Consider the following 25,570-nt stretch of genomic DNA (forward strand, 5'->3'; position numbering starts at 1 on the left):
CCTCATATTTGCTGCAAATTTCAAAATAATCAGATGATTGCAATGAATTTTAAGTCTAACAGGTTGAAAATATCAGTGATCTAACGAATTAACGGAGTAAACAGATTTTCAACTGATTATCTTAATGGTTTAAATCTGCTTCAACAATTTAAAAGTTATTAATAATTCAGAAGTTAAATATTCAAACTATTTTTTAAAACTATACTTTTACTGGGAATATACTGAATCCTTGTTGTTAATAAGTTCGATTGGAAAGCTTATTTTTCATCATATTATATTTTACAAATTTTAAATAAAAGAATACATTTTCGAAATACATTTTCAGCTTAACATTTCCTCTTCAATTTCCTATTAATTATAACTTGTCCAGGTAGGTTGGATAAAAATTATAGAGAGAAGATCGAATTGCTTTTCGCTTTTAGAAACTAGCAGTTTCTTTAAAACTTAGTCGTATAGAAATAGTCTTCAGTTTTTTATCTATTTTTCTACTGTAGTTTTATTGTGGTGGTTTTTTTCATTTACTTATTGAAAAATAAAGTCATTTGCATTGAATAACTATTTATCTTAATGTGTTACTGTTTAGGAAAATCGCTGTTTAAATTTTATGATTTCTCCGAAGCAGTGAATTGAGAAATAATGTTTTGCCTTTTTTATTTTCTCATTGATTTTGTCAAATATTCATATTTTCTGAGCTATTTTCCTCTTTTATAATAGCAAGTGCTATTTTTGCACGACTCAGTTTTACTTCACAACAAAATTTTTAATTTAGTACCTGATTTAATTAGTCAGAAAATAATCATTGTTGTGTTAAAATTCTTAAGAATGGAAACAAAAACTACCCAAGTTTAATTTAAATTTTGATTTAGGTGCTGTGAAAATTTTAGATTATTTGAACAAAATGCTTGGCATTCCACTGATCTCAGAATATATTCATAAAGTAGTCAAACCACAGGTGGTTGCCGATAAAGTGGATTTCTTGAATTATTATGCAACATCATTATTACTAGCTTTGGTAGCATTGGCTATCTCAGCAAAACAGTATTTTGGTTCACCAATTCAGTGCTGGGTACCAATGGAATTTCGAGGTATTTTCGCTCTGCTTATTTGCTTGACTATAAATTTCGAAAAAAAGAAAGCTGAGAATTTCAGTTTTAAAAGTTCATTTTCAGGCGGTTGGGAAAAATATGCAGAGGATTACTGTTTTATTCAAAATTCATACTATATTCCATTTACGGAACAGATACCAGAAGAATTACATGAACGAAATGATCAGATCAGTTATTATCGGGTATTACATTTTCTTCAAGTACTTAAGTAATGAGGAGGAAATTAAACATTTTACTATGTTCGAAAATAATAAATTTTAGTTTGATTATTAGCGAATTAAATTATATAGCGGATACTTAAAGCGAAATAAATGTATAAATATTGTTGGATTTATTACATTTCAGTGGGTGCCGATAGTTCTGGCCTTACAAGCTTTAATGTTTTTTGCCCCTAACTATTTCTGGAATATTCTTTACAAAGAAACAGGTAATGTCCAAGAAACTTTTCTTTTTTTCTTACTTTTATATCAATTCCTTAGCATATTTCTTATTAGCTTTTCATCTTCGCTTATTTTTTTTGTTGAATTCAAGTTGTGCAGTTCATTTTTTCAGAATAGTTTTTAGAAAAAAGATAAGTTCAATAAAATTTTAATTTCCATGGAACATTGAGACAATTGCAGCGATGTCTAGTCACATCTTTTTACTATTTAATAATATATTAGGTGAAATCCTTATTTCATAGTTCGAAGTGAACTGAAGCATTCATTTCACGTATCAAGTGGTCTAAAGTACTCGTTCTATAATTATTAGGTCTAAAATTTCGATTGATCTTTAAAGACTAAAGTTTCATCATCCTGAAATCTCATCCATAATTCTTTAACAGCAATACAACCGCAAGGAATAGTAAAGGAAGCTAAGAAATGCTCTACTTTGCATGGTCACAATCGTGACGTAGAAATTCGAAATTTGGCAGAATATATCGGTGATACAGTATCACTTTTCAACTCTCAAGATGGCTTCAGAATGGTTAAATTTTTATAAAAAAATTTTCTTTTTGGCTGGAGAAATCCAAGTTTTTGTTTCTCTGATAATTTTTTCCGCTGTTTTCATTTTTTGAATATTCAGAAATTTAAATATGTGCATTTTAGGGATTTACTCGATCCGGTCGAAATGCTACAATGTTATATTTGCTAACGAAGCTTCTTTATGTTTTAAACATTATTGGTCAGATTTACATGCTGAATCATTTCTTCGGTGGTGATTATCTGCAGTGGGGTTTTCAAGTATCTGAGAGATTTCATTTCTATTTCTCTTTTTTTTTTATTACCACTGCTAATGTAAGATTTCTGGTCAGTAATAGGGTCTATGATTGAAATTCAGTTTTAACTTCAGTGGGATAATAATTAGTCTACCATTCATTAATAAAATGTAGAATTGTTATGAACCTCTGATTATTGAATGATAGCGTTCCTACTTCCTTGCAGGACTTCAATACTAACTTTAAAAGTATCACTTCCGTCGTTATTTTATCAATGATCGAAAATTAGACTAAAAGAAGGTTTTGCAGACAATAACGGATGTAGTATCCGGAAGGGAATGGATGGAATCAACAATATTCCCACGTGTTATCATGTGTGACTTCCAGGTTTAACTCTTTTAACTTTCTTTTAACTTTTAACTTAGTAATTCCATTTGGTTCTCATGAAATTTCAAAGGATATGCAAAACGTCTTGTCTAATTGCAAAAGCAAGATATGCATGAGAACCATTTCACTTTCACCTTTTCAGGTACGCCGACTGGGTAATATACAGCGTCATACGGTACAATGCGTCATCATGATGAATATGATTAATGAGAAGTTTTACTTATTTCTCTTGTTTTGGTTCATTTTCATAGGTATTTGCACGGTTATTAATTTCTTATACTATCTCTTCCTGTTGTGTATGTCAAGAGCGCGTGCGCAATTGGTATTGTGGAATATTAACAAGCGTGAATGGAAGGTGCGGATTTGTTATTTGCTTTTCGTTCCTTTTCATTTTCTGTTTTTTTATCTAACAAGCACTTGTTTGCTTACTACTTTATTGACTCAGGTTTATTTCATTTTCAAACAAATATTAACTTTTTGTATGAAAATTTGATTACTGCATCAGTTTATAGATATTAAAATAAATTTTGCTTATTTTCAGTTATCCGGATTCCATAACGATGATATGAAGCGTTTCGTAAACGATTTCCTTCGACCTGATGGTGTACTTCTGTTGAAATTTATCAGTGAGCATGTCGATGCCAGGATATCCCGGGATCTTGTTAACGAGTTAATTCGAATTTATTCAAAACAGGTCCATATTGTTTATTATTGAGACTTTCTTTTTGTAAGGAATATCCTTTTATAACAGATTTGGTCAGAAGTAATACTGAAATTATTTTACAATTAGAACTTTTCAAATTGAAAGTTCAATTTCATTTAAAATGGTATGGATTTCAACTTTTTTTGCAGCAAAATATATCCATAGAGAACGACAGCAAACAAACGTCGAGTGTATCTTCAGAAGAAAAGGCATTGATAACCAGCAGCAAAACAAGTAAAAAGTATTATGGAAATTTCGGGAAAAATATTAAGGTTTCAATTTTATCGTAATTCACCTTTTCTGATTCCTTAACAGTATTTTGTAAAAAATTTATTGTGTATTTCACATTCGATTTTTTCATGGACATTTTAGTGTTTTGAAAATTTTCTGAAGTTTTGGAAGATCCCATAAACTAGAAAAATATATAGACAAAAGTTTGAAAGATTTTTACACTCAAAAGAAGTTAACTTTTTTTCAGTCGCTTTACCCTTTAAAAGGCAATATACCAATACCAAGTCAAATGCAACATTCACCTTTATATGGAACTGGCTATGAAAGTGCTCCTGTTCTGGAAGACCTTGTCGACGGAACTCTACCTATTCGGGCAATGGCACGTGCTCGAGTTACACAGTCTCAGAATCATTCCACCGAAAATGTTTATGGCAGTCCTGGATCGCAACTGCGACAGAATACACCCACTGAAGTCTAAATTTATCAGTTGAATTGCTGACATGGTTCCATATTTTTTAATGAGACATTGATTTTGTTGATTTCTTCTTATCTCATTTTTTGAAGGGATCGGTGGATTGTTAAAAATTGGTTTTGTTTAATCAAATTCCTTAAATGTATTAATTAAAAAACATTTCCAAACAATCAAAAATTGGAAATATTACATTTGAAAGATCAAATGTATCGCTAAAATGTTGTTTGTTTGTGTTTTTCTAGCATTTTACTGAAAGACACTGTGGTGTTTTTTAACATTTTCTTTTCAACCAACATATGTTCCGCGGGAAAATAATAATATATTATTTTCTGAGTTAGAAATTACAAATGGCAAAAACATGTTAATAGCAAAAAAGTGTCATCTCAGTAGTTTAATAAATTACCAGCTCTAATTCATCTGTTGTTATCAAATCTCAATTTTCATCCTACAAATTTAGTTCAATTATATTATAATTTGCACCTATTTATTTGCAATTAACAAATGAAACTGAACTGTTTATGATATTAAAAAAAAACCACTTTTTGCCGAAAAATTCGAAAATTATATGTGCAATTGTGGGAATAATTCATACTACAGTGCTTCTGCATACCATTTTAAAATATTGTATATTTCCGGATGTATGAATATGGAATACTTTTTTCATCTGTTTATGTTGTAACATTAAACTTTTGATGGAATGAACAATATCAGAATTATTACTGCATTTTGGTGGGCATTTCAATATTGGACTATTTCAAATATCCGAATTTTATGCTGCCTACCAAGTTTTTTGATCCAAAAAGTTTTATTGATTTTTCAACAAGTTTTTCCGAAATGTTAAAGATTTGTTACAGTATTTTACAACTAATTGCTTGTCTCTTTGGCCGTGTTCGGTGTGTATGTTTGTTTCATCAGCAGAAATACTATTTTGTTTATCATACATATATTTATCTATTGCTGATCGATTTATTAAATACTGTCAAAAAGGCTCTTCTTAACTTTACAGACAACAGTGCTTTTTTAAAATTTGCAGACAGTGGTAGAAGCCGTGGTCATTCCCATCTTATCAAGCATTTCATTTTGCATGTTGTTGAATCATTATTCCGATGACATCATTTTGATTCATGATAAAAACTTGTGAAATGTTTCAGAACATCCACAGGAAGAGTATCACTATCAGATTTCTTCGCTATCACTGATTCACATGTTTACAAAAAAGCATTATTGTCCCGCAATTTTCTTTTGTGATTCTTCCGATAATGACTGGCTTCCTCCGCATTTTGGATCTGTAAAAAAGGCTCAGTTGATGGCTGAAATGCAATTACTAGTCATTTTAAATATTTTTAATATCAAATTTAAGTTTTTATACAGTTACCTTTAGCGAGAATAGTGCTATCGAGTTCTTCAACAATTTCCTCAAAAATCTTCTCTAAGTTATTATCGCCATCAACCTGAGAAAAAAATCAAATTTCTACTTAAAACCTTCAGTTCTTTTGTCAGAAAAATTAAACAAAAGTGGAGCGACAAAAACAACCATGCATTAATGTAGAATTTAAAGGTGGAGATTTGAACTCTTTTTTACTTTTTATGTATGTATGAATGAAGTTGAGACTTATTAGTGAATTGTTTAGACCAAGACATAGTAATAAGCTTAATAAAATACTCCTATGAACTAATTTATATTAAAAAGCTCCTCTTCAGAGTATTTTAAGTTAATATTAGGATAAAGTAAACTGTACTCCTACACATACCACTTTAAGCTTCCCTTTGTCATCAAAATACTTCAACATCGGTAGCGTATTTTGCTTAAACATCTGCAGTCGAGCATTTATTACTTCTGGATTGTCATCTGAAAAAAGAGCAATCAGAAAGTTTTTGATTATTTAATGAGATGATAACATGGCTGCAAACTTTAAACTATTTGAGGAGCCAAATCATTCAGTATTCATTACATCTTTTTTATACCTGTTCTAACTACTATCCCCTCTTTCTTGCGTTTCTTAATAGTTTCAATGCAAAAATCTTCAGTGCAGTCGATTAAAATCACCGAAACAAGTCGATCAATCTGAAATAAAATTGTCTCAATAATTTCTATTGGAATGCTTTTAATTACCTGAAACTGTTATCGAATCATTACTACCTGATTTTCAAAATCGATAGCTTGATTTTTTGTCCGTGGATAACCTTCTATAACATAACCGCTGCTAATATTATCCTCATCGTAAATTTTTGAGTAAAGCAATTCACGACAGATTTTCTGAAATAAATGGTATGAAAATGTTTCAACTAAGTTTATTAAAGAAAAAAAATTTAATGAAATTTCCGAGATAAAAACTAGTACAACAGTGAAACGAAGTAAACCTACCCTTGAAAATAAAACATAAAAAATTGCTACCGTAGGCACCGCTTCACCAGCATCCATTTTTTTCCCAATTCTTTGCCACAATTGATCATCCGCATTTGCTTGTACCTCTTTCCTAAGTAAATCACCCATACTAAGATACATGAAACCGTCGTATCGCACAGCTATACGCTTTGAAATTTCCGCTTTATTAGATCCTGGAGGTCCTGGAGCATGCTCGAATTGTTGTTTCATTTAAAATTTTGGTAAACTATTACTAGAGTGTAATTATAGACACTCGCTTTAAAATTAGAAACATCATTGTAAAACTGAAATCTTCCCAGCTACTGTTAAAAATTTCGAGCTTTCAGGTTTGAAATCGTATATAATTTTTCAAAACCACATATATTATGCTTCAGATTCTCTTAGTCTAAGCAAGTAATCCAACATAGTCCAATATTGTGCACATAAGAACAGGAGGCTTCGCTAAAAGCATGTTTGGTCAATAAAAAAAAAAAGAATTCTTCACAACTAGTGTTATCCATCCCAAGAGCACTGCTAGCACAGCACATATTTAATGAAAAAAGAATGGTATGCTCTAAGATGCTTAAATTTATTCAATGTCAACAAATATTCGGTCAAATAGAAAAATGAAAGAAAACAATCAAACATTTCAAGCACACGGTAAATAATTTATTAGTTTAGTACAATGTAATGTTATAAAAAGTGTCGAAACTTTGCTCACCAACAATAACGATGGCTGATGCGTTATTGGGTAGACCTGGCGGAAAACGATTATCCACTGCGGAAACGTTTGATTTTGAATCGGGCGATGGTCCGCCAATTAGCTGAGCTGAAATGACTGAAGGAGTGCTCCGTAATTTCAGTAAAAAAGATAAAACAATTGAATCAATATTTTAATATCAATCAAAAACACAAATAGCTGTTTTGTTATAACATTTGAAAGCAGTTTTATAAAGAAATGGAAATTCAACTTTCCTTTCATGCGTGCTTAATTTTTATGCAATGCAACAAAGAGAACACTATGGCCAACAAGAAATAAATTATTAAACTCCTAAAACCCACAAATTTTGGAAAATTATAAAGCACATTCTCCCTCGACGTTTAATACCTAAATAATAGAATGAAGAAGGCTGCATTTCGTCATAAAGGATTTTTCTATTCATAATATCCGATTCAGTTTCCGTAATTCTCCTTTACTCATTAGTTTGATTCATTAGGTATGATTTACCATTGTTTTTATTGTTAGCACTGGTCAGTTGCTTTATTCGCAACACTAGCAATAGCTACAAACTAGCCATAATTGTGGGCGGTTTAGATTAAAAAGATTGAATGTTTTGTCGGAATTCTAAATGAGATAACGTAAAGTTACACTTCAAATCAAATAGAAAACACATGTGCACATCATTAGTCTGTATGCAGTCAGAATTTTAAAATTCGTTCCAAAAAATTAATTACTATTTGAATATCGTTAATTATTTGTTTTTTTTTTCTCTCTCTCTCTAACAATGTTTTTTTGATCTTTATTGATAGGATGGCGAATGTGTAAGGTAGGAGATATTGATAAGATGATGAATATATAGTTCAACAGCAATATTTGAATAATTAATTCTGGCTAAATTAAGCATTTTGGAAAAAGCAACAGTAAACCCGAATGGAGTTCAGAATGAGAGAAGATAAAAGATAAGCAATCATATAGTGTTTGTAACTGTTATCACTAAAACATATTTCAGGAGAAGCAAAAACTTGAAAGATTGTTAAGGATAAATTGAAGAACTTGCGCAAGATCGAAAAAAAAAGAATGTAAAGTGGAAAATTCTGCGATCTTTTAGAACAAAACTTACTCTCACTTTTGATACTCTGTGCTGACTGACTTTCACTTTTGACGCTGTGTGCAGATCGACGTGAAGTTTCGGATGATTTTGAAGTTTGTGAAACTGTCCTGCTGATTTTGCTTAGTGTCCTCTTAGTATATGATTTGGCTTAAATTTATTAGTAGTATTAAAAGCTATGAATGACAAATTTGTTGAAAAATAGCCAAATAAATAAAAACTTATTATATTTATTTACTTTGAGTAAGTAAATACCGAATTGTACGGGAATATTTTTCAATGATTCCAGAGTTTTTGAAAATTAGGATAAATGTTTAAAAAAAATTTGCAATACATATGTGTAAATGATCAACTTAATTCGATCAAGTTAAATTGAATACCAATTAATTTTAAATGCAATCGATTTTAATTAATTCAGAAAGATCTAGAAAACTTCTAACTCGATTGTCTCGATGATTGCGATGACCCTTCCACATTTGGTGCATTATTTGTTGAAACTGGCGTTACTGGTGCTGGCTGTGTAATGCTTTCTAAAAAAAAAAAAAAAAAAAAAAAAAAAAACTTTTTAAGTTAGGTTTTTAGAATAGATTACAATGATTTGATGTAAAGTGCAAAACTTCTCTTTATTCATAAGAAAGTCATTTATTTATGTTTCCCTAACTTCTATTATGATAAATAATATATCTAGCAATTTACCACTTGTAATTCCTGATATCTGTGATCTCTCGCGTACTTCGGTGTTTGTTATCGCGGAATCAGCCCTCACTTCTGCGAGTTTTGATTCATTAGTCTGTAAAATAGTTTAAAATTCGGTTGGTTTATAAACAAACAATAGATTTTCGATCAGAACACTCATAAGCATTCCAAAAATTTTATGCTTTCACAGATGATACAACTAAGATCTGAAAACATTGTCAATTTCCCAAATTAGTGAAAATAAACTAAGTTGTATAAGTTACACTAGCTTCTATACTTCCTTCGTTTATAACAATTTTGACAAAAAAGATTACCTTCATTACATTTTAAGAAGAAAAACCTAGTCTTACGTAGTTATTATGGTAATACCCAACCTTTTCTCACTTAATTCTATCTTACAGTGTTTTAAAATTTCATCCCCTTTAATAGATGAGATATTCCTTTGGTGTAAAAGTGCTATATAACGAGGAATTATATTATGTAGAAAAAGCTGAAATAAATTGTACCGCATTTCCTTTGCGTGAAATTTGACGTTTTGAGGCTGTTAATAGTTTATCTTTTTCTGAAAATAATGGTTACCATAGGATAGTTTCTGGTATTTTCTTTTCATTCCTAGCCAAGTCGAAAAGCGATGTTTTCTTTAGTATTTACATTAAAAGTATGCATGAATAGAATGAATCTATAGAAGAATTTAAAAGATCGCTGATTGCGTTAAGCGCGATATATTCCTCTCCTTATATTTCTGCTGTATTCATTTGAAATTGCATACGAATTTACTGTTTATGAATTTGCAGTTAAAATTTTTTTCCTTATCCATTTGCGACAATTTTTTGCTGATGAAATCACAAATTAAAATTTGATGAATTTTACCAGATATCGTCTCTGATGTAGCCTTTTCAAATGCTGACGTTGTCGTGTTTGTTACATCCCTTGCTGTTACCGGGGAGTTTAAAACTAATGTAGCGGCAGGTTCACCTTCCGTTCCTGTAGCACTGCTTAATATTGGATCTGCTTTCGTTTCATTCTCTTCTACTTCGATTTTTGTTGGGGAACGTGATCGATTTTCGGAAGTTTGCGCAGTGGCTACTGCAGCTTCCACAATTGCCACAGCTTCTGCCACAGTAGCAACCTGGAAGTCTTTACTTCAGTCCGGAAATAAATTTTTAATCATTGTGGACAACCTTGAAGATTGCTGCTGCATAGCAATTGGTTCCTCAACTATCTTTACCATTCCGATCTTAAATACAACTTCAGTTTTAGATCAGAGCTGCTAAAATAATTTAAAGATCAAAAAAGTGAGAAAACTGGACGCCATACGTGACAGTACAAAAAGTGTTTGTGAAGGTAACACAATGTGGCTTGAATTAATAAGTTAGGTATTAAATTTTACTAAATTGCCATTCGGTAAAATTTTAATTACCATTTGGCTATCGAATATATCTCTTGAACTCAAATTAGATCAGACTCATTTCATTATGCTATTCATAAAATGAGTTATCCATTTATAAATTTCGACTTTCAAACAATCTATTGAACAAAGTGTACTTTTGATTTAACATAAATAGCAGTGTTATGATGAAGCAATAAAAATTAGCTCACTTCTACCCACAAACCCTTACTTTATCACTTATCTCTTATCAGGGAACAAAGTGAAGATATTTTGAGGAAGTTCAATATTAAAATAATATTAGTTCCTATAAAATATTTATGTAATGCTATCGCATAGTTCATTACAAATTTAAGTATTTTGGAGTACCGCATCAGGTCGTTGCAGTGGCGATTCCGCTCTTGAAGCCACTTTTGAGGTTGTAACTGGTACACCAAGTTCCATCGCTCGCTGAATTAGCAATTTCATACGTTCAAAAATCCATTGATCGGTCTGTTCTCCAGGTATCTAGAATTTCAAGCCTTAGATTTGTTAAAGTTAAGGAGTATCTTCTAAGGAAATTAACACATAGAAAAATATATAACCAGATAAGTAACTAAGCAAATAATTAGAAAGTATGCTAAACTGTTTTTATAAAATTGTAAACAAACCAGATGTAATAATCGTTGATCATCGAAATATTTGGCACTTGGCAAAGTTTTCAGCTTGAATTCACGAATTTTGGCATCAATAATTTCTGCATCTAATCCACGGCTTTCCATGTGATGTCGCAGCGTAATTTCATCATAATCCAGAATCATTGCCATGTTTACAGGTTTCACCTAAATAAATTATTTGTATTTCTATATATTTATTTACTATAGACAGTGAAAGCAGTTCACTATAGGATCATCATTTATTTCTGCAATTCAACTTTGTTAATGAAATTTTCGCACCTCACGTTCGAAACTCTCAACCTGGCGTGCTTCACGTGGAAATCCTTCAAGGAAGAAGGCTTTTGCCCCCTGATGCTTACTCATTTCAGCTTTCACGAGTCCAAGCGCTAAATTATTGGGTATCAGTTCACCTAAAATGGGATCAAAATATTTACAGGAAGAACTTTATCCTTTATATTTTACCAATCAAATTTTTAAGCACAAATGCATGTTTGCAAGAAATTTACGAAACTATTGCTCCCCGAAGATGGTAACAAGGTATTCAATGATCAGGTTCATATAACTTTAACAATTGGTCAACTTCACAAAACCACATAAACGGAACGGGGGTTTCTGAAAAAAAAAATCTAGAATTGGACCAATCCTGAATTGAGTAGTGGAAATTGAATATTGAATGCATAGGTATAAACAAAATATGTACTAAAATAGACCTCGCTGATACCGTTGTGCTGCTTCCTTCCATTCTAAATTACTGTTCTGATATTTCGCGATCGCTACTCGGATCATATCGGGCATACAGATATGCACAAGGCCGAATTTGTTTAACGCTTCCTGCACTCGCGCTGCATGTCGTGTTTTGCCACCTCCTGGACCTCCTGCGTAGGGAAGAAATATTTTAATACTAATTTTTAAGTATCGAATATTTGTCATTCGCAATATTTGAAAAAAAAAAAAACATATCAGCAAACTTTTATTTAGCGTAATAATATTATCAAAGATTTTTAGACATCACTACAATCAACTCATTACATTTGTGATTGTATCGAAGACAAGTTTCTTTCGCAATAATATCTAATCATTTATCCGATAATAGTTAACTGAACCTGGTACTGTGATTAAGTAAGCAGCAGTTATTGTTACCCATACATGATTCTGTTTTTTGATTAAGTCGTAAATGGAAACATTCAATATTATTTGCTAGAAATGTCATTAAATAGAAAATATCACCTGGACTTATCATCGTATAGAATCGATAGATCTACACAAAAGTTATTTTTTATTATCTAACTTCCGTTTAGTAAAATTAATATCAAATATTCAGACAGCTAGAAATAGTTTAAAAATTTTGGAAAAAAAATTGAACATACCCATGAATAAAACGATTGGTACATCCGGTATTGATGCCGCTTCTGCAGTTTGCATAACGGATGGAGGCCGAAACGAAGATTTGTTGTTGGTAATAACCGTAGAAGAGACGACAGATCTATTGGGACTAACTCTGAAATAATGAACTTAAAGTAATAATTCATACCTTTGCAGTTAATTGGAGTATTGTGGAAAATTCTGGAATGGAAAATGACAGAAACAGTTGAGCAGGAATGTCTGATTCATAAAGGTAATTTGCTGTGACAATAAATGTTGTATGATTAGAATGACAGAAGTTCGGAGACATTAATAAATGGAGATTGGAAGACAGGAGGTAGAACAAAGTTAAGGATTAAGGATAACTGCATAATTGTTTAGAATAGGAATCGCGAAAAAATAGAGAAAGAAATAGAAGGTTTGAATTCTCATTTTATGATTTTAAAAGAGAAGAAAGAGGAAAAGGCTATACTTTCTTTTACGAAAATTTATAATTAATAGTAATGATAATAATAATAACAAACAATAGTAAAATAACAATAATAATAATAGCAATATACTATTAATATAACAATAATAATAGCAATACACTATCAATATAATAATAATAATAGCAATAAACTATTATTAATATAATAATAATAGCAATACAATAATAATAATAGTAATATAATAATAATATAATAGTAATAATAATAATAACAATAACAATAATAATAGAGTAGGCAAGAAATTTTCAATTTCTTGGTTAACGACAACTGGAATTGTAGAGTTGCTTGAAGAGAAAAAAACATAGCTCAAATTAGGAAAATTCCGGAAGGCATCCATGGCTCGTCTTATTATCTTATTAATCATTCTAAAATTTGACCTTCCTATTCCTAATTGCTTCCAATTGAATTTAGGAAAGCAAACCTTGTGACTTGTTTTTTGATACCTGGTGTCCTTGACTTGGCTTTTTTCTTCGGCTTTTCAGTCGGTGAAACTGTCAGACCTAAAAAGTGCTCTTGAAATCATTAAATTCATCCTAAAATTTTAATCTTAACACCTCTAAAAGACACATAGAAATGTGTCATATCTCCAGTTTTTTAATTGCAATATAAACATGTATTTTTATTAAAAAAAAACATATAAAGATCCCAAATAATCATTACTAAATTATGGAGAACAAATTCACTTTAAACTTTTGACTAATTTCATAACTTAATATTTGAATTGAAGGTATTTTTCTTACAATTAAAACATTTGTTTTTAAAAAATTAAACTTCCACAAAATTATTTTGCTCTTAATAATTAATATATGTAAAAGAGCTTTTTCTCAACAAAATAAAAAAATATTCGAAAAAAAAAAAAAAAAAAACAGCTATCTTTATATTTGATCTTTCAGAGATTCTTAATAACGTATAGTTATACGATATATTTTAACTAAATTTTATTAATCTAGCAATGAAGCTTTCAATTGTGATATTTTACACCACGTTTTTATTTATCAAAAATAATAATTTTTAGGTGGATTTGAAACAAACGGTCAAATAAATCAGGCAATTCAGTATTCTCGATGACGACTTCTAGGAGAGGTTTGATCAGATTCATCAGGGATTTTTAATGGCGTTTCGAATGACAAGAAATATAAATTGGAAAATATGAGAAATGTATAATCTGACATACGTTACGAGTGGTGGTGACTCGTACGTCATATTGGGTTGAGTTTATTGACTGATTGAAGATCATTTCTTTGTGAATGGAATGGAATAAAAATGATCGAAATGAAAAGGATATGAGAGTGGCTGTGGCTATGATATATCTATCATACATCGGGAAAATGAAAATTTCTTGGTTTCATTGTTGAGTCATGCGATAAATGACATGAAAAAAAGCGAGAGAGCAATTTTGGCGTATTTAAATTGTTACTCGTAACTCTCTCTCTCTCTTTTTCCCTCTTTCCGTCTCCTGCTCCCTATCTCTTTCTCTCTGAAGCAGATCATATCTGCTGTCATAATTTTGGATTGCTTCTCTTTTTGAATTTTTGTCATTGCCTGTACTTTGAAATTTTGCTTTAATTCGTTTACTTTCTGCTGTAAATATGCGAAATGTATTTTAATTTTGCAGCGTATAATTTGAATACATTCAGTTTAAGTTTTTGGATAAATTTACTCAGACTGAATCATTAGGCTATGGTCTATTTTCCTTATCTTTCGGCCTGTATTTGCCTAAAAAATATTTCAGAACAAAGATGTTATGTGAGAGCTTAAATTATTTATTCCACAAATTTAACTAACCAGACGTGACGGACGGTTGATCATATTCTTGAAGCACCTTCTTGTCAACAAATGAATCCCATTTGTATTCGAAACTTGGGTTTTGCCGTACTTTACTGAGAGAACTTTCTAAGAATTCAATCGGATCTTCTGGTTTGTTGCAAATCAATCCTGTTATCAGGCTCTGCAATTCATTTAGCAGACTTCGTGAAAACAATTTCATAAACTTCTGAGAAATTCCATCACTAGTTTTACAAAATTTTTTTTAAAACACTAAGGATCTAAACCATCATTAAAACCGTTATTCAGTAATTTTTGAATTTTCGAAGTTGAAATATGTGTACAAGGATTAAGGTCAAAAGTGTAGAATAGGGGCAATATGTGCAGTTCATAAGCGTATTTCTGTAATTAAATTCTCAGTGAATCTCCTCAGAACGCGTCGCCTAATTCTAAATGCTTGTACAAGTGATATAATGGAAGTAGTAACTCAGTAAAAAATTCTGCTGATGTCATCGATAGGTCTCTTTGGGGCTCATTAGACCTGCTCTGTCTGAATTACAGTGGCTAATAATGCCATAAATTATTGTTATAAACAATTTCTGAAAGAATTTAAATTTGAAATTTTGTTAAAAAAGACCTTTTCTAGAGATGCGAGATGCTTATATATTCATTCTTCAAATCTAAAGAAATCTCGGGTGATACTGAAATATCTCTACAATTCTGAAGAAATAGCTCATTCCTAATCTGTTTTCGAAATATTTAGCACATTTTAAAAATTTCTTTTTATAATAGCTCTGCTCGTAATATTCTAACAGTTTGCTATCAGCTCTCGCTTATTTATATAGATTTTTCTTCAATCTTCTTTGCAACTCCTCTTCCTGACTGTGAAATAATTTGAAACATTCATTTGAGCATGAAGTTTTAGGAGATTTTAAACAGATGAAGTCTTTAGAAAGAAAAGAACTCATGTAAAAAACACGAAACTTCAGCGAAAATTTGATCTGTTTAACTTTAATAAGCTATTAAAATATTCATTAAAACACAGGTATAAAATAATTTCTGTTTAAAGCAATTTTCAAGTCAAAGTACGATCCTTACATATAAATTAAGCATCATTTAAATAAATATATATATGAATTACATTTAGATTGATTAGTTGTCCGCATAGATAACCAAAAAAGGAACGGAACAATTTCTATGCCAGAGCTTACAGGAGGTAAATTTGACCTCATTGACCTCATTGAACCTATCCTTAGCTTGTTTAATTTTTAAACACACATTTTTGGTAGCTTCGGGATAGTTCCAGAAACTCCCGAAATTAATTGAACATTTGAACTGGCAGTGATAAAAAGAGAAATATTATAGGGAATTGCAATTATAAAGAATTCGAGATGAGAGATTGGGAAAAACAGAAAGAAAAAATGTGATTTATCGAAAGAAAAAAAGAAATGCATCGAAACGGTTTATCTTAACTTATATTAACAATTACAACCATATGCTTATTGCATATGTTTATTGAATGAACCAGGAATAGTATACATATTTTCTTAATTTATACCACTCATTTTAATTTTTATTTTAGTCGGAAATTATCATAAATTATAGCCATAGTCATGTATAATGAATTTGATAGAAATGGATGATATCTATGCTAATGCTATTAAAGCAGTACTGCAAAAAAAAGAAGCAATCATCTATAAGTGATTCTTCAGAAAATTTTTAGAGCTGCAAACTTTGAAACGTACCAAACTAATTAAATCAAAGGCCAGAATAAAGCAAAAGTATGGTTTACTAACAGAATTAACGTATCTAATAGTGAAATATCTTCTATGCTAATAAGTCCTTTTGTGAGAATGCTTATCTTCCAAGCAGCAGCGACAATTTTTCTTGGCCACTACATCCTCCTACTTGTTAACAGTGATATAAAACTGTTATGCTTACCAAAAAAATTTTGTTTTTTGAGATATGAGCAATATGACGTGACGGACTAAATTACAAAGGTAAATTGCTTTCATTCATTTTACGCTTTTTCAGCTTTATCACCCAAGATTAAGTTTCAAAAAACTGGTGCATATTTTCTGAATGTATGAATAATAGATATAAAATATTGAAAATAATCATATCTCTTTGTTTTCTTTCCTTCCTCGTTTATTTGTAATAACTGAACACTTATTTAACTTAGTTAAACTTATTTAACTGCCGTTTTTCTTTTAGGTTCTAAATAAAAACCTAAGAAACAGAAGGAAATCATTGATATGTACTGCTGTTGTATAAAGGAATGCTACATTCTCTTAAGATTATTACTGATTTTATCTCAGCGTAATATATGAATTAGGTCTTTTGTTTTTAAATAATTCTGTTTTATAATTATCATGTAATCAGACAAAATTCATCTTATAAATTTAATAAATCATATAAAGTTGAAAATGAGAAAAGAACCTCGAAGAGTTGCGGTATAGCATGTTCTTGAAGATAACGCTTAGCTTCAGCACCCATCAATATTTACGTTTAAATTCAAAGTTCTGCTGAAAAAATTTGCTTCCTGTTTAACAAATGTTGGAATTGTTTGAAAGTATTAATCTTACATCTCTCATGAATAGTATTAGTTATTTAATTAATTAAAAACTTTAAATACAAAACAGAATTATTTAAATGCAAATTTTATATGCTGCATGTATGTGCTGTATTCAAAAGTTTCAAAGATCTTTTACAATCGATAATATCTTTTATAACGTTTTGCTGGTGTAAAGGTAGTAGTAGAACATTACTTTTCAAAATATAATCAAGGAAACTGCATAAAGAAAAATCCTCCAAAATTTTATCTAACCTCTGACCTCAACATCTATTTGTCATTTTTTGTTTAATACAAAAAATTTAATAGCTGTATAACCACTTCCCGAATGGAAAATTAAGGACCATTTTTCTTCCTTCTCATTTTGTCATTCTCATAGTAATGAAAGCGAAGTACATGAATTTGTTAAATCTTCTCTGTAAGGTCCACATCTTCAGCCTTTTTAATCTAGTGACTAACAAAAAAAACTAAGATTTCTTTATTTTAGAATGGAAGAACTAAATTCAATAACTATTTTGCTTAGACCAAGAACTAAGGATTTTTTTTTTCGAACGTAGGCACTCACATAAGTAAAAGTTATATATATATATATATGGTAGTAAAAATCAATATCCCGAAGCGAAATCTTCCATCTTTTCTGGAAAATGGAATATTTATTTTCCTGACATTTCATCAATAAGAAAAATCATTTTCAAAATACTTCCGGCATTATTTCATATATTGCGCGTTTGCAAAATTTTAGTCTTCAATTAAAATATGATCAGTTTTCTTTACTCTTTCTATTGAAATAAGCGGTTTAGCCTTTGTAAAAAGATTATTATATCATTTCTCCTGGACTACTAATAACTTCATCTTTCAATGAAAGAAATTTGAACAAAATGTCATAATTTCTATTTTGAAATTTTTTATTGCCATGACAACAGTATGATATGATATTAATAACCAAAATATACAGTTACTTTTGGGATATTCGCAGAATGGTCGTTTTGTCGTTACTTTTTTGCTGACTTCTATAGATCGTATTACTAACATATTACTCGGAAATATGCATCAAATATATATCCCACTGATTGGTAGAAAATTTATAGTAAAAGCAGAAAATATTTAATCACTGGAAATAGAAGAATACAATTTACAATATCATCGTGTTAATATTTAGCATTATCTCGCACTAAATCAATAGATTAGTGACGACAATAATAGAAATAATTAAAGCGTACTAATTTGTGATCTTTTAGGTTATGAAAAGGAAGATCCTAGAATTTGAAACCGAAAAAGAAATGAATTGATTACATTCTTTTATCTTTCTATCCTCTTAAAACTTTGTCAATATTTTTGTTTTTGCTGGCACACAATTCTCTTTTTCTGTATTTATTTACTGGAAATGAAAACAAAACAAAGATAAACAAAAACAGCGCAAAATGCAAACCGTATTACAATAATCATTCTACCGTTGTACAATTAATTAACTTATGGAATGTATGTGTTGAGGGATAGGAAGTGATTGTCGGCTTATTTGAAGCTAGTGTTTATTAACAAAATGCCTTCTTTAACTGATTATATAATTATAGGCTTCTCGTTCCCTTATTTTAAATCAGCTTGGTTGCTATGACAATTTGTCTGACTTCACTATATTTTAAATGACAGACACCACCAACACATTCATATTACCTGATGAAAACAACATAACACACAAGGAGCTAGCAAATATTATTATGTTTGTACTGTCAATTATCGTTACATTCATCTTTTCCGCTTTAACTAGAAAATGAAAGTAATAAATTCTTTCCTTGAAAATAAATTTTTAATAAAAATGATTTCTAATGTTTAAAAATAAATCGGCTGTAATGTTAATGACACATTCGACCAAAATCTATCGAAGTACAATTTATCATAGGAAAAATTATCTAAATTCTTTAATTACATCACTTAACCTTTTTTGGATTTTATCACAAAGTTATTCAAAAAGAGAAAATTTGCTGAATTTAAAACCTTGAAAAAATTAGCGACTATTGTAATGATCATTATATACAGGTAAAAAATTGCACCATTTTGAGTGGGAATAGCCGTAGTAAAATTGGATACACTAAACTAATACAATATAAGCATTATTGACCAATTATCTACTAATAATACAAATCATTTATAAGTTATTGCTTAATGTGTCTGTTACTAGATTTCGTGGATTTCAGGCTGTAATTAGAAATATAATTTTAGCAGATAAAGCCAATTTTTCTTCTGAATAAGCCTTTCCAGCTTCACTGTTCGAAATCGATTATAAATATCAAAAATTTCATTCTTCTTTTAAAGAAAAAGTTGAAATACATTTATAATATCAGGGGTGAAAAGGTATGTCAGGAGGTATGCGACCGACTAGTTCATAGTCGAAATAAATGCAACTATTTGCAATAGTAACAGTACGGCCTTCTGCTTTGGCTTTTCGTATTTCTGCTTCCAAAGCCAAAAGGTCCATACCTGGTGGAGCCTTAGCCAGAGCTGTTGCTTGCTGCATCATCATCGCTATACCTGTCCTGATATCGTAACTGAAATAAAAGTTTATAAATACATGCGATGATATTTCTTGCAAGCTTCAAGTCAGTATTATATTTAGATTATCTCATGCTCCTGAATAGAATTTATATGGATTTTTGCTGATAACTTTTATATAAAATTAGCTTCCGTAGGTAATGATATTTAGTAAAACTAAACGCATTTTCCTAAAAAGAGAAAAAAACTTTTATTTTTTTCATATACTTACTTTTCACAGCAGTCTTAAAATTTTATAAAGTTTTATTAACTTAAAATAAATTTCTGAATTTACTTCTTTTTGCGCTGCTCAGTCATTCTCTTGTTTATTTTTGGTCCTACAATCACCTCGTAATTTCATTTTCTTAAGATTAGCTGTGGAGAAGAAAAGAGAAATAAGATTTATTATTCTCCTTAATAAAAATTTTGCTGTCTCAACAATCAAAGTTAATAAAATGTCAAAATGAATATTACTGGATATTATTAAGTGCTTTTAGTTACTCTCATTCTGCATTTAAAGAAGTAGTGACAGATATTAATCACTTAAAACTGAATGCATCAGTTATTTATCAACAACTGTATTCTTAAAGAAAGCACTTTAAAAGCACTTTTAATTTCACAAGTAAGTTCAAAAGTTTAAATATTAAGTAGGAAGTGAAAAGTTGGAATGATCAAATATCATTATTCATGATAAATGAACTATAGCAGATTAAGATCACTTGAATGAGATATTTTGGATGGAAAGCATTTAATGAAACTTGAATAATTTATTGGAAAATTTTCTGCAAAAGTTCTTTTAGCATTAGCTTAAAAAAATGGCATGCACAGATTTCGAATGTTCGACCATTACTAATGTTAAATTTTATAATTTTAAATTATTGAAAGAAATTTCTGAATTCAAAATTTGCTTCCTTTTTACTTTTTCAGCGCTAAACTTTTGCCAAATTTGCTCATTATGAAACTGAGTAGTAAAAAAAGCCCATCCAAGAAAAATAAACTTTTCCCTCATCTTTATTTCCATAGTTTAATTTTCTTGCATTCGGTAAATTGTTCTGAGTTTTTTACTTAATTTTTAAAAGTGAGCAAGGGAAAGTTTGTTGTCGACCTAAAAAAGGCTTATGATACACCATAGACTTATTTTCCTCATGTATCTAATGAATTGGAAATAGCCTAAAACAAAAAAAAAGACGACTTGAGGTACTATCAACCACCTACTTCAGCATAGCCGGTAATTACTATAGTGAAGTGAAAATACTAAATTTATAGCTAATTTAAGAAGCTAATGAAAAATAAGCAACGAAGTTGTAAATTAATGGTGAAATTGATGATCAAAAAGCAGATATGAAGGCATTTTCAATATAGAGCAATGTAACAAAAAACATAGAATTTTTTTTCTTTTTGAATGAAATGAAGCATTTGTTAGCATACTTTAGTTTTATTCAATTTAACAATAAAAAATTTCCTATTCGTATGTAAAAACATACGGTGAATTCGGACGTAAGTTGTGATGAACTGATTGTTGTTGCTGATTTTGTTGTGCTAATTGATGCTGCAGGTAATGAAATTGTTCCGTTTGTTGTTGTTCAGTCGTTGAACAACACAGACCCATTTCATCGGAATGAATTTATAAATAAAATTGAAAATCAGAGAATTATTGCAAGATCCTAGCAGAAATTATCATAACTTTAGATTAAAATAATTGATAACTGTCAAATTTTAGAGAACTTGAAGATAGTGGTAAGCTGAATCAGTCATCAAACTATTCAGAATTACAGATTAAGTCCATCAACACCAAATTAGGTTAGCGTAAAGATGCCGCCTCCCATTTGTATTGATCACTAGCTTCTCTTGGGAATTAGTTAAATCTAAATCTAATTCAGGGCTTTTTGAAGCGATAAAGCGTTAAATTGAACTTTTTGATTGGAAGATGTCCACAATACGATCATGCAAATGAAACAGATTAGCTTTTCCTATATAATATATGTATTTTAATAAAACGACAGCTTATTAACCCTATCTTTTAGCGTTGGAAATAACACTTATTAATCAAAATTGTCATTTTGATTATTTGTAGGAAATAAAATTTTATATTAGGAATTTGTTTCCATGAAATATTCTTAAAATTTGCTGGTCGGTTTCTTCCATTAGCTATTATTTTTACAGTTGGGGTGATGGTTCAAAACGATTGATAGTGAGAGAATAAAAGACCGGCTGAATTAAAAATAGTCCAATCAAGATTTTTGAAATTCAGTTGAATGAATAAATTAAATAGGACAATTATAGAAATGACTTTTGGAAATATTGATGTTCAAACGATCAGCCTATAAATCATTCCAACAGACTTGGCTACTTCAGAGTACACAATTCTTTACGATTCGTTAGAATGATCACTTCTTAATGAAATTATTTTCTATTTCAGCAACTAAATGTTCTTTAAATTCTTTTGGTTAACTGTTATCAAATATCTAGTCAACAACAATCAATGAATTTTTATCGACTTTGATATCGATTGATAGACACTCATTTCTTATTCTGTTGCAATCTTTCATATTATTTCCTTGCGATTTGAAAATTAGTTCGTTCAAGATCGCAAAAAACTCAAAAATAATTGATTGAAAATTCAATTTTTTAACTTTCTGTGCAATTCTCATTCCTACTTGTTCAATTTTATCCAAATTTGCTTCAAAATTAAGTTTTAAAAAGATGGAGCGGAAATGACTTTTCAAATTATAAATCCAAATTAAATTGATCATTCTGGTAACAATTCAAAAAATAGAAGCAGCCGTGCTCAAACTGAAAACCGTAAACTAACCAGTGTAAGCATTCTTGTCTCAGTAAATATCATCTAATTAGAAATATCTGATCAGATTAAATTGGTCATTATAATATCTTTATTCGTAATAGCTGTAATAGCTATTTCCATCCTTTGATAAATTTAGCAAATGACCGAAGCAAATGACCTTTGTCTCTATTCAACCAAAATAAAAGAAAATATTGTTAACTACAAATCAAACGTATGATTAAGGATCGTAGTTTGACTATTTTATCAAACAATCTTTTGCGTATTTTTGAAGGATAAAGCGTTTCAAAAGAGGGCCGTACAAAATATTGATTGCATAAGTTGGATTCTTATGTCTTTTAAAGTTTTGTTGTTATTGATTTCGCATTAGCTTCTGGAAACGTTGTGAAGTTTTCTAGGAGATATGCTAAATCGACGACGTCGACATCAGACGCCAACATTCTTGGAAGGCACGCCAGGTCGATATCTAAGGAGAGAGGCACCTCCCTCTTTGCCCACTTGTGATGGTCAGTTCCTCTCCGTCTCCTCTTTCTATTATCACTCCCCTATTGAAATATACTAAATCACAGCTCAAAACGATGCGAAGAGTTACGGAAAGGTTTTTCACTTATTACTTCGTTACAAATGTTAGTCTCTTTGCTGTCTTTCCCCTGGATTTATTTAAGTGTTTCAGTTATTCGAGGAATTCTTTGAAACAAGCATACTTTAGGTGTAATTCAAGGTATCCAAGCTGGATTACAACAGTTGGCTCATTCATCCCAAAGCTTGCAGTGTGCTGGGAGCGATGTTAATAGTTGCCGGATAGAGGGAAATTCCGTTCGTACAAAACCAGAATTGTCGTCGCAAAGTTTCAGTGAAAGTCGGACATCCAGTCAATACTTGTCCAAAAAGGGTCTTACGTCGTCACTTAGCATTGGTAATGTAGTACAGGTGTGGCAGCTTTCTCTAGTTTATTAGGAATGTTCAGTAATTTGTTAGATTATTGAAAAGTCTAATATCAGTCGTAATTTTAGCATGGTACACAAACGACAATTGCAGAAAGCGGTGAACAGCGTCTGGTGTCCATTTCATTGCAGAGTTTGCCAGGTACTTTTGTACTTTATAAAATCTATGAACCTTCACGCCTCTATTAAGTAAAGCTTGAAATATACTTTAACCGGAAGGCTCCCTAATCTCCTTTTCGTGAATTGCTAAAATTGTATTTCCTCGAATTACTGGATACCTATTATTTCTGCGGTTTATTATTAAATTGTAATTAGTCATATAAATTATAGCAAGATCTAGGTCGTTCGATAAGTGCACCATTTGCTGGTGAGACCGGTGCAGTACTAAAGGAGGATCTCACATTACCACCAAATTGGGCTGTCGAAGTGACATCAGAAGGAATTCGGTCTCTCTTTTTCCGATTTTTTTTTTTTTATTCTGTTACGTGTAGTTTTGAATCATTGTGCGTGACGTTTGATTATAGACTATTTTTGTATTATAGACTATTTTCAATATTTCCTTACAAACTGATGTTCCTTAACCAAACATTATTTGATGGTAAAAAAAATTTTTTTTTCTGTTGGTTTTGAAGTATTCATCGTAGTATTTTTCTACTCTTTTTGTTAAGGCATATGTGCTTAGTATTCTTTTATTATTTCTTTGTTATAGTTACTATGTGGATCACAATAATCGGCGGACACATTGGATTCATCCTCTTGTTAAAGAAAATTTGCCTTTGGGCTGGACAAAGCAGTTTGATTCGATGAATGGAGTAACATATCACAAGTAATATTTCTAGTGGCTCTATTTTTCATGCTTTGTTAGAAATAAGTAAAGCTGTAACTTTTCAGTGCATTGGTAACATGGAAATAGGAAAAGCAAAGTAAAACGGAATGTTTTAGTAAGCTAGATGGTCGAACGCAGTTGGAACATCCTGGCTTAGCAACACCTGTAAATTATGCACAGAATAATTCTGCATCACATTTAACACGACGTGCTGAGAGTACAATTGAAAAATTGAATATTATTGGTGAAGGTATGTTTATTATTAATATATTTATGTTGGACATAGTTTAATCATAATTTAATGAAGAACAACATGGTTTCAAAAGTAAATCCCCACTTTACATTTCATACATGTATAGACTATAAAAAGGTTCTGATAAATATAATATTTGACTAAAAAGCAAACATTTTACTATATTTATAAAAATTTTTAGTCAATTAATTGATATACTTCTCCTATTTGAATTTTCATCTGGTAAGACTTTTACCTGCATTGATTATAGATATTCCTGACTGGCTCCGTTTGTACTCTCGTGCCCCGTATGAATTAGATCATTTACTAGAGGTTAGTTTATTTTAATGGTTTTATTTTAATGGTGATATTATAAATGTATGTATTTTAAGATCATTCTGTCGAAACCCATAGAGGAGTATAATTCTTAGTTACTTTGATGTGTTATAATGGAGTTAAATTAATGAAAGTTGCAAATCAGTACATCTTTTGCTGTTTCGTTGTAATGAGCTTCAAATATAAATCTGAGAATTACTCTGTAGCGAGTTGCAGTGGCCGTTATTCCGCTTACCACAGCTAGAACAGTACGATAATCAGTTGATGAAGCTGTACAAACAAGAAGGCATTGATATTGCAATCAAATATGAGCGTTTTCGGCGTGAAATCAACCGTGAAATTGCACGGCGACAACAAAAATTCATGGCATCTGCAAATGCACTTTAGTAGAAGAATTGATTAACTCTTTTAGTTTCGAGGTGATTTTTTCAAGGAGACTTTATTGCTTTTATCATCAGAATAATTTTTTGCTTGATTGAAAACAGCCAAAAATTTCCTTGGTTTTTACGTTTTAGTTTTTTAAGATTTAGTTTATTAAGATTTAGTTTACCAGTTTTGAATATCTGCTAAGTAACTTCTGCACTGAATTCATCATGTCTCAGGAGGCAGATATATGTGTAAATAGTTTACCCTACGAAGAGATCCATGCAGTATCAGCAGTAAGATCCAGTTTTATTAACATGCCAA

At 30.5% G+C, this 25,570-nt stretch overlaps 4 protein-coding genes across 7 annotated transcripts; 2 read left to right on the forward strand and 2 right to left on the reverse strand.

Moving 5' to 3' along the window:
- Positions 1 to 898: 898 nt before the first annotated feature.
- Bm3209 (Uncharacterized protein) lies at positions 899 to 4,103 on the forward strand (the record flags this gene model as incomplete). Of its 2 annotated transcripts, none has more annotated exons than XM_001897873.1 (10): positions 899 to 1,085; positions 1,170 to 1,288; positions 1,452 to 1,533; positions 1,930 to 2,072; positions 2,195 to 2,329; positions 2,614 to 2,691; positions 2,834 to 3,046; positions 3,233 to 3,385; positions 3,544 to 3,666; positions 3,873 to 4,103. In XM_001897873.1, 10 exons carry the CDS (start codon positions 899 to 901, stop codon positions 4,101 to 4,103), a joined length of 1,464 nt encoding a protein of 487 aa, XP_001897908.1. The 2 variants fall into 2 exon arrangements, with proteins under 2 accessions (XP_001897908.1, XP_042931070.1); XM_043075136.1 differs by having other exon boundaries at positions 1,073 to 1,085.
- Positions 4,104 to 5,318: 1,215 nt separating this feature from the next.
- Bm3343 (Uncharacterized protein) lies at positions 5,319 to 17,143 on the reverse strand (the record flags this gene model as incomplete). Of its 3 annotated transcripts, XM_001897874.2 has the most annotated exons (20): positions 5,319 to 5,383; positions 5,473 to 5,548; positions 5,849 to 5,946; positions 6,063 to 6,162; positions 6,238 to 6,354; positions 6,493 to 6,665; positions 7,184 to 7,291; positions 8,304 to 8,441; positions 8,732 to 8,821; positions 8,988 to 9,081; positions 9,494 to 9,549; positions 9,858 to 10,116; positions 10,744 to 10,881; positions 11,025 to 11,195; positions 11,310 to 11,440; positions 11,741 to 11,905; positions 12,398 to 12,528; positions 13,305 to 13,383; positions 14,669 to 14,831; positions 17,087 to 17,143. In XM_001897874.2, 20 exons carry the CDS (start codon positions 17,141 to 17,143, stop codon positions 5,319 to 5,321), a joined length of 2,409 nt encoding a protein of 802 aa, XP_001897909.2. The 3 variants fall into 3 exon arrangements, with proteins under 3 accessions (XP_001897909.2, XP_042931071.1, XP_042931072.1); XM_043075137.1 differs by lacking the exons at positions 13,305 to 13,383; positions 14,669 to 14,831; positions 17,087 to 17,143 and having other exon boundaries at positions 12,398 to 12,452; XM_043075138.1 differs by lacking the exons at positions 11,741 to 11,905; positions 12,398 to 12,528; positions 13,305 to 13,383; positions 14,669 to 14,831; positions 17,087 to 17,143 and having other exon boundaries at positions 11,310 to 11,393.
- A 2,411-nt stretch (positions 17,144 to 19,554) lies between these two features.
- Positions 19,555 to 21,354, reverse strand: Bm2995 (Uncharacterized protein; the record flags this gene model as incomplete). The annotated part of the gene is made up of 2 exons (XM_001897875.2): positions 19,555 to 19,762; positions 21,230 to 21,354. The coding sequence occupies 2 exons, from the start codon at positions 21,352 to 21,354 to the stop codon at positions 19,555 to 19,557; spliced, it is 333 nt and encodes a 110-aa protein (XP_001897910.2).
- A 1,594-nt stretch (positions 21,355 to 22,948) lies between these two features.
- On the forward strand, positions 22,949 to 25,270 carry Bma-sav-1 (Uncharacterized protein; the record flags this gene model as incomplete). Its single annotated transcript, XM_001897876.1, has 8 exons — positions 22,949 to 23,051; positions 23,255 to 23,475; positions 23,559 to 23,631; positions 23,830 to 23,935; positions 24,199 to 24,315; positions 24,432 to 24,565; positions 24,819 to 24,880; positions 25,100 to 25,270. The coding sequence occupies 8 exons, from the start codon at positions 22,949 to 22,951 to the stop codon at positions 25,268 to 25,270; spliced, it is 987 nt and encodes a 328-aa protein (XP_001897911.1).
- Positions 25,271 to 25,570: the final 300 nt, after the last annotated feature.

The sequence above is a fragment of the Brugia malayi genome (assembly GCF_000002995.4).
Source record: "Brugia malayi strain FR3 genome assembly, contig: Bm_v4_ChrX_scaffold_001, whole genome shotgun sequence".
In the NCBI taxonomy this organism is placed as follows: domain Eukaryota; kingdom Metazoa; phylum Nematoda; class Chromadorea; order Rhabditida; family Onchocercidae; genus Brugia; species Brugia malayi.